This window comes from Folsomia candida, unplaced genomic scaffold (genome assembly GCF_002217175.1).
Source record: "Folsomia candida strain VU population unplaced genomic scaffold, ASM221717v1 Fcan01_Sc003, whole genome shotgun sequence".
In the NCBI taxonomy this organism is placed as follows: domain Eukaryota; kingdom Metazoa; phylum Arthropoda; class Collembola; order Entomobryomorpha; family Isotomidae; genus Folsomia; species Folsomia candida.
Window position 1 is genome coordinate 12,048,849 of NW_019091195.1, and position 13,947 is coordinate 12,062,795.

The 13,947-nt window shown below is 37.2% G+C and overlaps 3 protein-coding genes across 3 annotated transcripts; 2 read left to right on the forward strand and 1 right to left on the reverse strand.

Moving 5' to 3' along the window:
- The first annotated feature begins 208 nt into the window (after window positions 1-208).
- Window positions 209-3,978, forward strand: LOC118434833 (ATP-binding cassette sub-family A member 6-like). The gene is made up of 16 exons (XM_035849206.1): window positions 209-740; window positions 839-870; window positions 942-1,010; window positions 1,077-1,196; window positions 1,264-1,337; window positions 1,415-1,514; window positions 1,600-1,687; window positions 1,790-1,847; window positions 1,927-1,987; window positions 2,080-2,268; window positions 2,361-2,598; window positions 2,705-2,878; window positions 2,949-3,136; window positions 3,221-3,412; window positions 3,499-3,720; window positions 3,838-3,978. Exons 1-16 carry the CDS (start codon window positions 209-211, stop codon window positions 3,976-3,978), a joined length of 2,478 nt encoding a protein of 825 aa, XP_035705099.1.
- A 1,226-nt stretch (window positions 3,979-5,204) lies between these two features.
- Window positions 5,205-9,758, forward strand: LOC110846998 (ATP-binding cassette sub-family A member 3). The gene is made up of 20 exons (XM_035850125.1): window positions 5,205-5,420; window positions 5,520-5,825; window positions 5,894-6,016; window positions 6,098-6,144; window positions 6,283-6,299; window positions 6,382-6,486; window positions 6,555-6,683; window positions 6,862-7,034; window positions 7,107-7,212; window positions 7,288-7,405; window positions 7,490-7,597; window positions 7,792-7,928; window positions 8,020-8,067; window positions 8,165-8,374; window positions 8,445-8,498; window positions 8,565-8,638; window positions 8,727-8,967; window positions 9,038-9,146; window positions 9,255-9,383; window positions 9,631-9,758. Exons 1-20 carry the CDS (start codon window positions 5,238-5,240, stop codon window positions 9,752-9,754), a joined length of 2,541 nt encoding a protein of 846 aa, XP_035706018.1. The 5' UTR covers window positions 5,205-5,237; the 3' UTR covers window positions 9,755-9,758.
- LOC110847273 (pre-mRNA 3' end processing protein WDR33) lies at window positions 9,418-13,835 on the reverse strand. The gene is made up of 13 exons (XM_022094188.2): window positions 13,114-13,835; window positions 13,001-13,032; window positions 12,821-12,910; window positions 12,576-12,743; window positions 12,357-12,459; window positions 12,027-12,280; window positions 11,725-11,958; window positions 11,575-11,633; window positions 11,027-11,173; window positions 10,843-10,932; window positions 10,552-10,704; window positions 10,328-10,474; window positions 9,418-10,209 (listed from the first exon to the last, which is right to left on the reverse strand). The coding sequence occupies exons 1-13, from the start codon at window positions 13,414-13,416 to the stop codon at window positions 9,956-9,958; spliced, it is 2,034 nt and encodes a 677-aa protein (XP_021949880.1). The 5' UTR covers window positions 13,417-13,835; the 3' UTR covers window positions 9,418-9,955.
- Between the last annotated feature and the right edge of the window lie 112 nt (window positions 13,836-13,947).

Below are 13,947 nucleotides of genomic sequence, written 5' to 3' on the forward strand. Positions count from 1 at the left end.
CTAAAAAATAAACTGTAACCCACGACAATTTAAAAATGAAAATTCATTTGTAACTCGGGAATTTGTCGTAACCTTATAGATTGATAAAGTGTCAAACAATCTTGAACATGTATAGAATGATAAAGTGTCAAATAATATTGATCAACTTCAATGCCTAAATTGAGTTCAAATTCGATCGCTATTTAATTTAAGCACTGAAAGTTACGATATGGATTCCGGATCGAAGAAGAATCGCAATGATGAAAATCTGGAAACATTTCGTTCCAGTACGTGGAAAATGCCCACGTCATCCAACTTTCCCATTCCGGTGATTGCGGTAAATGAGAAAGCAGTGAACCTGCCCGACTTGGAGCCTAAGAATTCAACTGCATCTACATCAACGGCCACCACCATCCCGGACTTGGCCGGAAAGTTGACCATGACGCAGCATGACATGGATGATGACTCCTCGGACATGACTCTGACTGGGTTGAGACAAAGGCTGATTCGGAAGAGCAAAGGGAGGACGGAGGACGGTGGAGGGGGAGGAGAACAAGCAAATCTCAAGCTCTGGAGGAGAAAGCTGGTCATTCTTATTTGGCTCAATTTCATCATGAAGTACCGCAAACTGTTTTTAACATTCGTGGAGTTTGCGTTCCCTATAATTTGCGCAGCAGTGATTTGTGCCGGCGTTATTTTGAATAACACATGGATGATTCAGTTTACTATTGAAGACAAAAAGGTCCCGGAAGGAAACCCATGTAATTCATGTGTTCCACTATACTTACGTTTATATGCATGATGCATTGATGCTGTGTAAATTAATATGCATTGGGTTTTATCTTACTTACTGCTATAGTTCATCCATATCAGCCAATGTCACAGAAAAGGGTAAGGTGCATCCGATGTGCAATTTGATCCAGAAACGGATTTTATTTTATTCTACTCCATTTTTACTACAGATTCTTAACTATGTATGCTCAAACAATGCATTCTGTGACGATGATCCAGATGCTGAGCCTGGAAAACGGGTACCACAATTGTTCTGAACGCATTGATTCATCCTCTCCAAGATCTGAGTGTTTTGTGGTTTCCAGGTTTTGCAAAGATATCATTACATTGTGTATACCCCAAATAACACATTTATCAACCATCTTATGTCAAAAGTTGAGGATTTTCTCAAAGTGGATGTGCAAGGAACAAAAGAGTCCAAATTTGTAAGCTATAATCCTAATGTAGATAATTAGATGCCAATAGGTAAACAGTAAATTTCAATATTTGTAGTACGGCGTTCCCACACCAGTCGAACTGGACAATGCACTAAAAACGCAATGGGACAAACAGGACGAGAAGACAAGGTTTCAAATTACCAAAACCTTTCTTGCCTGTGATCATTAACATAAGTTGATTGGTTGGTTGGTTGTTGATCATTTAGATATCCTTATGGTGTCGTCTTTTCATTTGGAGGAATTCATAAAGATTTTAGAGATAAAATAGAAGCTAATGAAACACTTCCAGCAAAACTGCGATACACGGTTATTATGCATATTATCTAACAAATTAAAGTTTAAAGAATTAAAGTTCAAACACATTATCGAAGTAGCAATGCTTATTATGTAGATTCGTACGTTTTACCCAGAAACTGCAAACACGGATGAAAACTTTCCGTTTGTAGAACATTCCAGTAGACCAAGAAGTCGTCATGAAGGTTGACTTTACTAATTACTGTACTTTAATTGTCATACCTCTCATTTTTAAATAATAAGCCATGAATTTATATGTACAAGAAATCGTTTAATTTTTTTTGTAGTCTCGCCCTACATTAGTACAGGTTTTTCAGGACTTCAATTAGCCATTGACATTACGTGGTATGGGTTTTACGTATGCACAACAAGCAATCAATTTTAATTATGGGATGAAAGATACAAGCGTTGTGGTACCTTTCAGGGTTGAAATGGTCAAAGCTGAAGTATCAACTGAAAACAAAATGATTCTACAAGATAGTGATGTGAGATACTTGTCCGTTGATTGATACACATTGGTTGAATTTAAGTATTTTGCAATACTTGGAAATAATAATACATGTACGAACATTTGCAGTTTAAAGAATTATATTCTGCCGCTGGGAGATCGCCATATGTCAAAATGTACGAATATCCCGTATTTTTGGATGAAAGTATTCAATTCAAGAGTTGGATCTCTATCGTGCTTGCAATAATTATTGCCTATGTTTGCACCAACTTTGCCGTGGTGCAAGAAATTGCAGAAGAAACTAAGGCTGGCAAAATAGTAATAACATTTGTCGCAAATTACTGCTACGTGTTACGTTCAAATTTTTCGCAAGCAAAGATTTAAGAGATGCTAAATATTTTTTGCGATAGGAACTTTTGAAATTGCATGGTCTTACCCCAGCCCTTCACTGGATATCTTATGGCATGAACATGTGTGTCTTGGCTTCACTGATATCCTTATTTATGGCAGTAATCCTGTACTACTCGTTTGCTGACCATTCTATTCTCCACTATGAACACCTCGTAATTATTTGGCTGTTCTTTTTTCTTCATGGAGTTGCCCAGTACACGGAAAATTTGCTTTTGGTCCAGTTCTTTAGTGCTAGTCGTAAGTGTGATCATAACATACGTGTAAATTTTTGAACAATAAGTAGATAATTCGTTCACATACTTAATGATTTGTATGATTATATTTTTGAATTTCGAATGCATAGCTTCAACGGCTGGAATGTTTGCCGTGTTTAAATCTCTAGCGTCATTTCTGCTGCCAATGTTGCTATTTAAATTGCGGATTCTAACACGGGTTCCCAACTTTATTTTGTGCATGTTTAACCCCCAATGGTGTCTTGCAAACGGAATTTATGTATTCTTGCAATACGAGCTCTACGGTATGTACTATAGTTATGTATGTAGATTCTTGCCATGAATTGTTGCAGTATTTGCATCCTTTGTTTGTAGAAAATGGATTACAATGGTATGATTTTCCTGTTCTTATCGACACAGAAGTATACATCATGGCATCAATTCCAATCTGTTGCATCCTTTTTGTCTACACCATTACAATATTTTTGCTGCTGACAATTTACTTTGATCGGGTATTTTCTAAACCATATGCACCGTCCATTACATGGGCTTATTTGTGGAAAGTGAGTTTTACTAAAACTCAATCGTAATATCTTCCAGTGATTGATAATTGAATATTATCACACTTGTAAATTTCATTTTTTTAGTTGAGGAATAAACCAAAACCGGAACACCAGAAACCACCACCGCCAATTAATTACAAGGAAATGCCACAAATGTATGAGCGGCCACCGATAGATCTAAGGTGCACCATTAAAGTGCGAAACTTGTGCAAAACTTTTGCAACTGAAGCATCGTATGAAATCTCTCTGGACAATATATCCGTCGACATTTTTGAGGTCTCGAACAAACAGCTAGACATGCATTTTATAATTAAGTATGTAGCCCAATACATTGTTGGAAATAAAGCAATTTTTAATTTTAGGGTGAAATTTTGGCCGTCGTTGGACCTGCGGGTTCGGGAAAAACAAACTTTCTCCACTTGCTTGCCGGCTTAACGAATCCGACCAGTGGTTTCGTAGAAATGAAGAATCTGAAAGTTCACGAGTACTCCGATATTCTCAATCACTTTATTTCCATCTGTCCCCAGAAATGCATGCTTTTCCCAACGTTGTCAGTGGAAGACCACGTTGTTTTCGCGTCAAGGGTGAGTTATTTAATATCATTGTTGAGTCATCGAGTCATTTATCATCATTATTGAAAAAGGTTCATTCTCAAACAAGCTACACCGACTACATCAATGTTTTCTTTCACTCTAAAATAGGTTCACGGAAATTCATACAAAAAATCGAAACAACAAGCAAGGATGTTGCTACAATTATTCAGTCTTCAAGGGGCTAGGCGTCACAGCTATCTCTGGCTGTCCAAGTCACAAATGAAAAAATTGCAGGTTGCTATCTTTTAATTTAAAATTTAATATTTTAGTACGAAAGGATTGAGTTAATACTCAATCCTTTCGTCCTGTTCTATCCTGTTCAAACAAGATTTAAGGTAATGTGTTGATAAATTTAATTTTCTGCTTAGATGGCAATGTCACTTGCAAGCAGTCCAACCATTTTAATTTTGGAGTAATTTAAAAACACAACAACAAAATTAATTTAATCCTCAATATTCCTCAGTATCTAAACCACTAATTTCAGTGAACCAACCCAAGGCATGGATGTCGAATCATCTAAGCAACTGTGGAAATATCTTTTGGTCAGTAGAAAAGAAAATATGTTAAATATATTTCTTATGCTTCCAATTAATTGATGCCTATTAGATATGTTCGCATATTCATATTACTTGACTTTCTGCTACACTAGTCTCTAAAGAACAAACGGACCGTCGTGGTTGCCACATCAAGGTTGGAAGATGCCGAACTGTTTTGCGATAGAATGCTGTTATTGGTTAACGGAAAAGTCGTCTGCTACGGAACTGCGAACAGAATCAAGAGATATTACGGTGACAATGAGACGAGCAAATGGTATTCCACGCATCTCCAAAAATGCATGTGCTCTATGAATTGTTCACTTTATGCAGATGTTGGATCAATTGTCAACATTCAAGAAGGTGGTGTGCCAATTTCTCATAGCGGTCTTCAGAAACTTATCGACTCGGAAATCAAGGGTGCCACCAAGTTGGCACCACTTGGGTTCACAACAGGTGAACGAACTCGAAGGTACCTCCTCCCATTTGGAGAACCTTATGCCGCGCTACTAGTAAGTTGCTAACCTAATAAACGACAATGAAGCATAAACCAAAGTCATGCTCTATTCTATTATTTCTATTCATTGTCATATTCTATACATATGTAATTAAACGTTGTATAGGAAAAAATTGAGGACCGTTCGGAAGCGTTGAAATATAGAAAAATGTGGATTTCCCGTGTTGAGCTGGGTGGATTGCTGTATAAGATTTCAGGCAGCAAGATGATTGAAAGTGCACTCACTGGAAAGACAATTATCCACGATGAGGATGAACCAGATCAAGCTACCCACCACCACAAGCGTGAGTCTTTACGTTTTATGTTGTGCATTTTTGCTACATTTTTTATGTAATTACATAAATATATTTTAAAAATTGGTTTTTGTAGCGAGGCTGAACACTATTCCTGATATGTTGTTACCTGAACGGACAACGATGAAACAGTTCCAAGCTCTCCTTACCAAAAAGTGGTTAACGATGACTCAAAGAAACAGATTTCTTCTTTCAGAATTCATAGTTCCCATTGCGTTTATGGTTATGATGATTGCTTTCTCCTCACATTTCCTGAACCATAATCCTGAAAGTCTAGCTCGGACGTTGAGGATGGAATATTACACCAACAGTGTGGCACTTATTAAACCTAGTGGGGATAACAGGAAGGTGCGTAATTTATGCGTAACCCACATTAAATATTATATTATGTATTCATACGAGAAATTTTGTATCAAAACCATCCTGTTATCATCATCTTGTTTGCAGGCGTGGGTTGCTAGTTTTAAGAAGGTATCAGGGAGAATGGAAACAGAGTATTTGGAGGAGGAAATGGACATGTCGGCAGAATTGAAGAGGCGCAAAGGTCACACTCTAACAAATGAGAGACGACAGGCGATTATTGGTGTAGAAAAGGCAGATGGCAATCTAATTGGTTATTATTCCTCAAACTCGTACCATTCATGTCCCATCGTCATTAATTTGATGAGCAACGCCGTGCTGGCCATGCTGTCAATCAACTCTGAAAAAAAATATGCAGTTCGCGTGGCTAATCATCCTATGCAACAATATGAGGTAACCCAAATTAAGCAGTACAAAATATTTGACTATGTATTAGGCCTGAAAATTAATTACCCTGATAGGGTTTTCCGAGTGGGTCTACCCAAGGAAATACAATCATAATGTATGCATACATTTTATCCATAATTTTGGCCTTAATATCAGCTTCAGAAATGCGACTTCCTCTTTGGGAACGCCTCAATGGAGTATGCGCACCATTTAAAATAGTTTAATAAAAATCATGATAACTCTTCGAACTTTATGGTCACGTCGTGGATTATTTGTAGATGAAGACATTGGAAAAAATGGCAGGCGTGCGACCCATCATTTATTGGTAAGTATTGCCAGCAGACGGGTACAGATATGCATGCAAGTATGTATAATGACCATGCTTTTGTGGGGAAAAACGGTAACAAGCTTCTATCTAAAAACTGTTTCAGACAATAATTTATCTTCTCCTTTACAAATGCAGGTTAACTAACTACTGTGGTAAGACGAAAATTCTCTGCACGTATCTCTACTTGACAGAAATGAAAAATTATCCTACCAATGTTTGAATAATTTACGCCAGGGGATTTTGCGGTAAATTTAATAATGACCATTATTTTGATGGGCATTTTATGCGTTATAAACATGATCGGAAATGGACAACAATTTGAGGGGCGATATGAGAAACGTGAGCAGTAATATTAGATAATAAAAGAATCACCTTGATCAAGTTTAAGTGATATTATTATGTTCTAGTGATTATTGCACTAATCATATTTGGATACCTGTGCTGGTCGTCTATCCCATATTCATACTTTTTAAGTAGTATCCTGAAAACTTCTCATGATGGATTTACACATTTTATCGTTCTCCACTTTTCTCTTGGTAATTAAAATTTTCTTGTCATGTCTCATTTGATTTCGTGATTCAGCTCAGTCCTATAAAATTCCGACATTGATTTGAAACAATGGACCCCATCATTGAGTTGATCACCCGATGAACGAAATCAATTTGGATTACAGGAAACTATTATTCTTATAAAAATGGTATATTTGTCTCATAGGAATCTTGCCTATGTCAATTACCTACCAAGTAATGAGAGTGGACATCAGTGATTTTGCCATCGTGTTACGTTACATTCTCCATATCTTCCCACCATACTCGCTAACCTCAGCACTAGTCCATTACTTTCACATTGTGATGGACAGGAGCTTCTGCAATGTCATGGATCATGATGTAATTAGACTTTCGGACCGTCTAGGTTTTGTTGGGAGATATTAATAAAAATATATCATTTCTGGAGCACAGAGGTGTGCAGAGTATGAAAATGCGTTGAATTCGGAGGATGATAGTAAACTGGCAGAGAAATTACATGTGAAACTTTTTTCTGATTCCATTCTTCGAGCTTGTTGCAGTAAGCATTAAAAGTACACAAAATATTACAAATATACTTGCAATTAATTTGCACGAAATCATATACTTTTTTCAGAGAGTTTTTGCGAAAGTGAAGGTATCTGTCACAAAAAGAAACAATTCTTCGTTAACACGCCCGTTCCAGGATTGCTAGTGGACATTTTTGCAATCGGGGCTCAAGGTGTATTTTTCTGGTAATTTCAAGTAATTTGGAGTGCTATAACTTCATAAAAGTTTAAAGAAACGACATATGGCTTACTTATTGCTGCTACTAATAGGTTGACCGTGTTGCTTATGGAGAATAAAATCCCGCAAAATATATTTTTCTACTTGAAGACGACATTGTTAGGAGATAAAGAAATAAAGGCTACATTAGAAGACACCAGGTAACCCACAATATTGACATCGACAATTTTTCTTAAATGGAAGAAGCGAGTTGTAACTTGTAACATGGAATGATGGGGATTTTCGAATTTTAATTGCCGTCATAAGGATGAAACCCAAGGAGAATTAGTTAATCTAATCGGTTAACTAATTTCCAACAGGGTTTTCTATGTTTGGCTATTCTTTAATTTGACAGAGACACGGAAGAACCTGAAGATGTAAAGAGAGAGCATCAGCGAGTGGATTACATGATTGACATTGAAGACAATGTGGAATCAGAAATCATTTTGGTACAAGACGTATGCAAATTTTATGTAACCGAAAAGTGTATAGGTATGTATAAGTTTACCGCAAAACTCAATGTTAGATTCACATAAATCTATCACTCTTCATATGAATACCGTGATTGTTTGAATCATTTCAGATCATGTTTACTTTTCCATCCCCGTACGAAGCACGACCGGACTGCTAGGTTAGTACTTGATTGATATAAATGACGACGCTGGAGTGATTTGCATAATAGCTTCTCAGCTTTCTCTCCTGTTCTACATTGCTTCTTGTTGATTTAGGGCTCGCTAAAAGTGGGATGTCTACGTTGATTCGACTTCTCACGGGAGAGTTGAGACTGTCTGCAGGAAATATATATATGGAAAATGAACACTTAACCAAACGAAATCGAAGACATTGCACCATGAAAATGGGCTATTGTCCTCAGGACAATGCATATTATCCAGACCTCACGGGATTTCAAATGTTAAAACTGTTTGCTCAGTTACGGGGTAACATAACAATGTCAATAACTCGACTAATTCATCTGTGACTGTAATATAATAACAAAATGGCTGATAGGCGTCCCTGAGTCTCAAATAGATGTACAAGTACGAAGATGGCTAACTACTTTGGGTAAAAAATCTAGTAATTATTGTAGATTACATTATTGATCTTGACAAGTTCCGTTGCTTTGATAAGATCTCGAGGGAGTAGCAAGAATGAGCTGCAAGGGTTACAGACCTGGACAAAGACAATTACTCTGTTGTGCGATGGTACATATGCACATATATTTGCATACTTCCATAAATTAGTGATAGTAAGAATATTGAAGCGCATTGTTCCCGTTTTGTATCAATGCAGGCGATGATTGGTTGGACACGTGTTGTGTTGATGGACCAACCAACGGCGGAGCTGGATTTGAGAGAAAGGGAAATATTCTGGATGGCCATAAATGAAGCAAAAAAGAAAGGACAAACAACATTTTTCACATCCACATTTACAGAAGAAGTACGGTATTGCACGGATAAAGCAATGATTTTAGATAACGGCGAGATTTTGTCAGTGGATGAGCCTTCCGAAGTTTTCCAAGAAAATTCAAGGGGTAAAATTATCCAAATTCACAAAGCTGAGTTACTATATATGTAAAGATAATACAGAATAATTTGTTTAAGGCTTCACGTTGTCCATAAAGTTAAGAGCATTGGCATTTAAAAGTCTGACTCCGTATGAAGTTGGGACAAAAGTTGATCAACTACGAGATCACATCATTCGTCATTTGAGGTAATTCAATTTAGCATTCTGAATATAAGTAATTATAAATCAGTAGTCAACAGTCATACATATATTTTATCATAACGTTTCATAAAACTGTTTGGCAATTTTTTTTAGTCCGTGTGAATTAACGGTTGATGAAGGCAACACCCTCATTTACCAGATGAAAGACCTGACAACAAAATTAAGCTATGCATATGGAATAATGGAAGGTGCAAGAGAGAGATTTCCCAACCTTTTGGATAAGTAAGTAAATAACAACAACAAACGACGATAAATAAATTCACTCAAGTCAAGTTGTCAAAAAAATGATTGACAAATTTCCTCGAGTAAGTATAAGTGAGTCGGTGGGTGGAATGTTCAACCAACCACCATTTTGCAACATATACATGTAACTTAAATCACAACATTTAAATTTTGGTAGAACAACACATAGAATGTAGAATACAAAAATTACGCACAATATAAATAATAATGAAAATCATTTTTGTAGCTTTCTCATCAGCGAGTCTTCCTTGGATGACGTAATCTACAATCTTCATAAGAAGGCAAGGATGCGTAAAAGTGTTACCGAAGATGGAAATGAGGAAGAACACCGTCATTCTGGTAGTATTTAGGTATCACACTCACAATAATACACCTCACTAACGTTAATCAACAATTATTAACTGTTCTAAAATAAAATATAACGAATCTTCTTAATAATCATGCTATCGATCTTCATTTGTAGTATTAAGATTGTTGAAGAATTAAAATGTCACTTGTGGACATTAGTTATTTTTAAGTGCAATCATTCACACGTAAAACTGTAGTGTCAGCTATCTATTCCAACCCCCTCTAGAACTGTTATTGCCACCACCACCCCGAGAGGCTCTACCACGACCACCCCCAGGTCTCACTTGCCCTTGTCGGTTAGGGTTGTTACCAGGAGCTTGGTTGGTAGGCGGATTCCAAAAAGGATTGTTTGAGTGGTTAAGAAAGGGTGACGGGCCGGTGGGAGGTTGTTGTGTAAAGAAGGGGTTCCCCATTGCATGTGGGGGAACTGGAAGATTATATTGAGCACCCATCGGACCTATTTGAGTATAATATATTTGAGTATATATATAAACATTTGTATGCTCAGTATTTTCATCATTTTCGCTCATTGATCATAAAGTTGATTAGAGAATTAATTTTTGGCAAATACTTACCAAATCCAATGTTGGGATCAAAAATATTGCCCCCGCCACCACCGGCGTCAACTCCACCTCCTACATTTGTACTAGATTCCTTTTCATTAAGTGAAGCACTCCCACTATTAACTCTCTCATTCATCCTGGGAAGTAATGGGTTTCTACCTACATTTACATATTCAAAATGAATATGATAAGTATTTTGAATATGTTTTTATTTATAGATAAGATAACCGTCTTACCCCTTTCGTCATCAAGCTCATCGTCAACCAACTCCACCTTGGTGTCGTTCCAGATTGCTTGGAATTTCTTGGGAATGGGTTTTTGATAAGGTGTCTTTTTTGCAGCTGGTTTGTCGGATCTAGAAGCCGAGCTATCGTCATTTAAATCCAACCCTGTAAGTATTTAATATTTACTAAAAAAACGAGTACGATATAATTCGAGTAAGATATCATAGAAAAAGCAGACCAAGTAGCGTTGACATAAACCTTGATATTCATTTATACTATGTATATTGTAAAAATTAATATTACCAGGAATGATGAGATCAGTCTCTGACTCCTTTTCTTTTTCTTGGGTTTCTATACTATCTTCTGGTCCCATTCCCGGAATAAATGCTTCTTCTGGAAAACCAAAATTGTTTATCATGAGTAAGGAATTTTGTCATTCATGAGGCGGGTATATCTATATTGTTGAGTAAATTAATTCTGGAAATACCCATTTCGTTGTCATCCAGTGCACCATAATCATGAAAAGATCCGTGACCTTTATCTCTGATTAAGTCTCCTGGTTTTTGACGTGTCCAAAATTTTGAAGTGTGATCGTTAGAACCAGAACACAAAATGTGACCAACTGGATGCCATGCTAAATACACAAGTAAGTAAATTAGGGGGCAATGTGAAGCATCAAGACAAGAAATTAATGATATGCAGGTGGGGAGATGATATCAAGATCAACTTGCCCTATTTAAACGAGTGGAGGATGATTGCAAGAGAAAGGAGTGCTTGGGAATTGCAGCCCTAATAATAGCAGAGATGAAGGGACAGTCCCATAATGACATCCTCATTCAACGAGATAACGAGATCTATGAACATATCAATAGTTCTGAAGAAGGAGATCTGTCGTTTATTCAAAATGTGTTTAAACTCCTAACTGGACATTCTCTTAAAATTACCACTGTTCACTCTAACGATTCAAAATTAAGGGATATGTCTTTTGTTTGAATGTATGTTGATATAACTTATAAATTGAAAAGAGTTGTTTACCTAGAGTCCAGATGATATTGTCATGTGCTGCTTCAATAGACCCAATTTCCTTTTCACACCTAACACAATTGGCAATAGTTAAGAAATTATTAGTGTGTCAACGATAGCCAGTTGTTCCTTATTCTTGCATTTTTTGGGCGTGGAACTTACCCAACATTCCAAAACATGATTGAGCCATCAGATCCGCCTGACGCAAATAAACTTTCATGTTTTGGATGCCATGCAATACAAGACGCTTCCTTTTTATGACCTCTAAAAACTTGCATTTCTTGGTTAAGTTTACGGATATCAAACAATTTAATCAGGTGATCTCTGGAGGCGGTTATTAGCCAATTTCCATTACTATTCCATCGAGTATCCATTACCGTTGATTTGTGTGCGTGTCTATATGTGTATTAATATATATCAAATGATACTAAAATCATGATTAAATTAATTAGTTTCGTTTGTACATTGTGCAAAGAGAAATGCCAGCTTTTGGATCCCACAACTTAATGGGTTGTTGGTTATCCTTAGAACCGGAGACAATGATGCCTTTATAGGGATGCCAATCCACGCTTTTGACGTCTGCTCCATGCCCCCTGAGAACTTTTTCTTCATAACACGTATAGAAATCCCAGACCCTCACGGTACCATCGTCAGAACAGGATGCAAATTTCTGATCTGAAGGACTAAAAGTTAGCCCACGCACAGCTTCTTTGTGTGCCTGAGATTGAGTTAACAATGTGACACAATTTAAACCTTGGATAACAAATTATAGATTAATAGTTTATGTAGGGTACCTGATACATTTTTACATTATTCATATTAGACTGCCAATATTTCACATAGCCTCCGTGATCCGCCGTAACCATCCATATATCGTTGTGAGACCAAATCATTGACCTGTAAAAATGCATATTTTCAGTACTAGAGAAATGATCTAACCATCAACTCTCAAACAGATGGATAAATCAGGTATATAAACCCTGACTCGGGTTAAGCAGTAACTTTTAGCTAACCTAACGGGACCATCATGCGCTTGAAGAATCGTTTCGAAATTAAATGTAAGTCCATTCCACAGAGTAAATTCACCAGAGGAAGCCCCAGTAACAAGACGACGACCCTCAGGCGTCCAAGCCATGCAAAATATTGGACATCTCATCTTATTGGTGGCAGACTTGACATATCTAAATAAAAAATGTGGATTAATTAATTGAGCAGCATTTTGTTACACAAAAACCTGCTACTCGAAATTATTGTTTACCTCGTGGTTACTGAATTTGTGCAATTATCTGGATGCATTGTAGGTGGAACTGTGTCAGGGGCATACGAGTAGTCTGGTTCTAAGGCACGTCTATCAGTAAACAAAGAAATCCATTAGGTTTGTCCGTCCGTTTTGCACTTCATTCCTGATTTTATAAGTATTGTGTAATTTTAAACTTGCCTGTCTCTGTGATCTCGCTGCCATACCCGATTCTATTATTTAAAATACCCACAAATTAGCTAAAATTGTCTCGTCCTCAAATTCTACCAGATACGACGTGAATTGAAACTGACCTGCAAGTATTTGACAATGGCAGCATTATAGTCCACGGTTTTCCTCACGAGGCTTTTCCTCAGTCGTCGTCCATCATACTCGACGTTGTCACCACCGGGTGTGCTGCTGGCCGCGTGGGGGTGTGGGGCTCGTGGGAAGGGGCGATATGGTTGATAACCCAGCCGTGGTCGCGGCATAAACTGACCCCCATGATGATCTTGGTTGTTAAAGTGCGAGGGTGGTGGGAATCTGGGCGGACCTCTGGGTGGTGGGTGGTGCTGCATGGGCGGTGGAGGCAACTGTGACGTCACCACGCTCATCATTTATCTTATCCTTCAACGAATATATAACGACAAGCAACTAGAACCGGTTCGAACACAAATATGTCGAAATATTTATTTTATAACGTGATACGTGATGTCATTGATTATAATTAGATCTTGTTATTCCTGTGTACTCGCCAATTTATTCTTTCGTAGAATTTAATAACTTTCAAAACATAGTATTGCAATTATTAACTTGAAATACACTTAAAGTTTCGCCACTCACTTACTGAACAAACCAAAAAAAATGCAAAAGCAAGAAATTTAATGTTTATTGGCCAACATCTCTTTATATGCTGCTCACTTTATATGGGGTTGAATAAATAAACGTAAATAAAGTTAATCCACCCACCGGAAAAAATACCCTGTATTTTGAATTTTATTGTTTTTATTGCTTGTGGAGTTTTGGTGGTGCAAGTTAGTGTCGAAGGCAAAGATGATTTGGGCCACACGCGGCAACCCTCAAACCACCACCGTCTGACTTGACATAGAATTTAGGACACACGTTTACACATTATTACAGTTAAAATT

Coding starts and splice junctions, on each gene's coding strand:
- LOC118434833 (XM_035849206.1), top strand. CDS start 209: ATGGATTCCGGATCGAAGAAGAATCGCAATGATGAAAATCTGGAAACA. Junction 871..941: donor AGCCAATGTCACAGAAAAGG/GTAAGGTGCATC, acceptor TTTTTACTACAG/ATTCTTAACTATGTATGCTC. Junction 2,599..2,704: donor CCAGTTCTTTAGTGCTAGTC/GTAAGTGTGATC, acceptor TCGAATGCATAG/CTTCAACGGCTGGAATGTTT.
- LOC110846998 (XM_035850125.1), top strand. CDS start 5,238: ATGACTCAAAGAAACAGATTTCTTCTTTCAGAATTCATAGTTCCCATT. Junction 5,421..5,519: donor CTAGTGGGGATAACAGGAAG/GTGCGTAATTTA, acceptor TCTTGTTTGCAG/GCGTGGGTTGCTAGTTTTAA. Junction 8,499..8,564: donor AAGATGGCTAACTACTTTGG/GTAAAAAATCTA, acceptor TGCTTTGATAAG/ATCTCGAGGGAGTAGCAAGA.
- LOC110847273 (XM_022094188.2), bottom strand. CDS start 13,416: ATGATGAGCGTGGTGACGTCACAGTTGCCTCCACCGCCCATGCAGCAC. Junction 12,911..13,000: donor CAGCGAGATCACAGAGACAG/GCAAGTTTAAAA, acceptor GTTTACTGATAG/ACGTGCCTTAGAACCAGACT. Junction 12,744..12,820: donor ACAAATTCAGTAACCACGAG/GTAAACAATAAT, acceptor TTTTTTATTTAG/ATATGTCAAGTCTGCCACCA.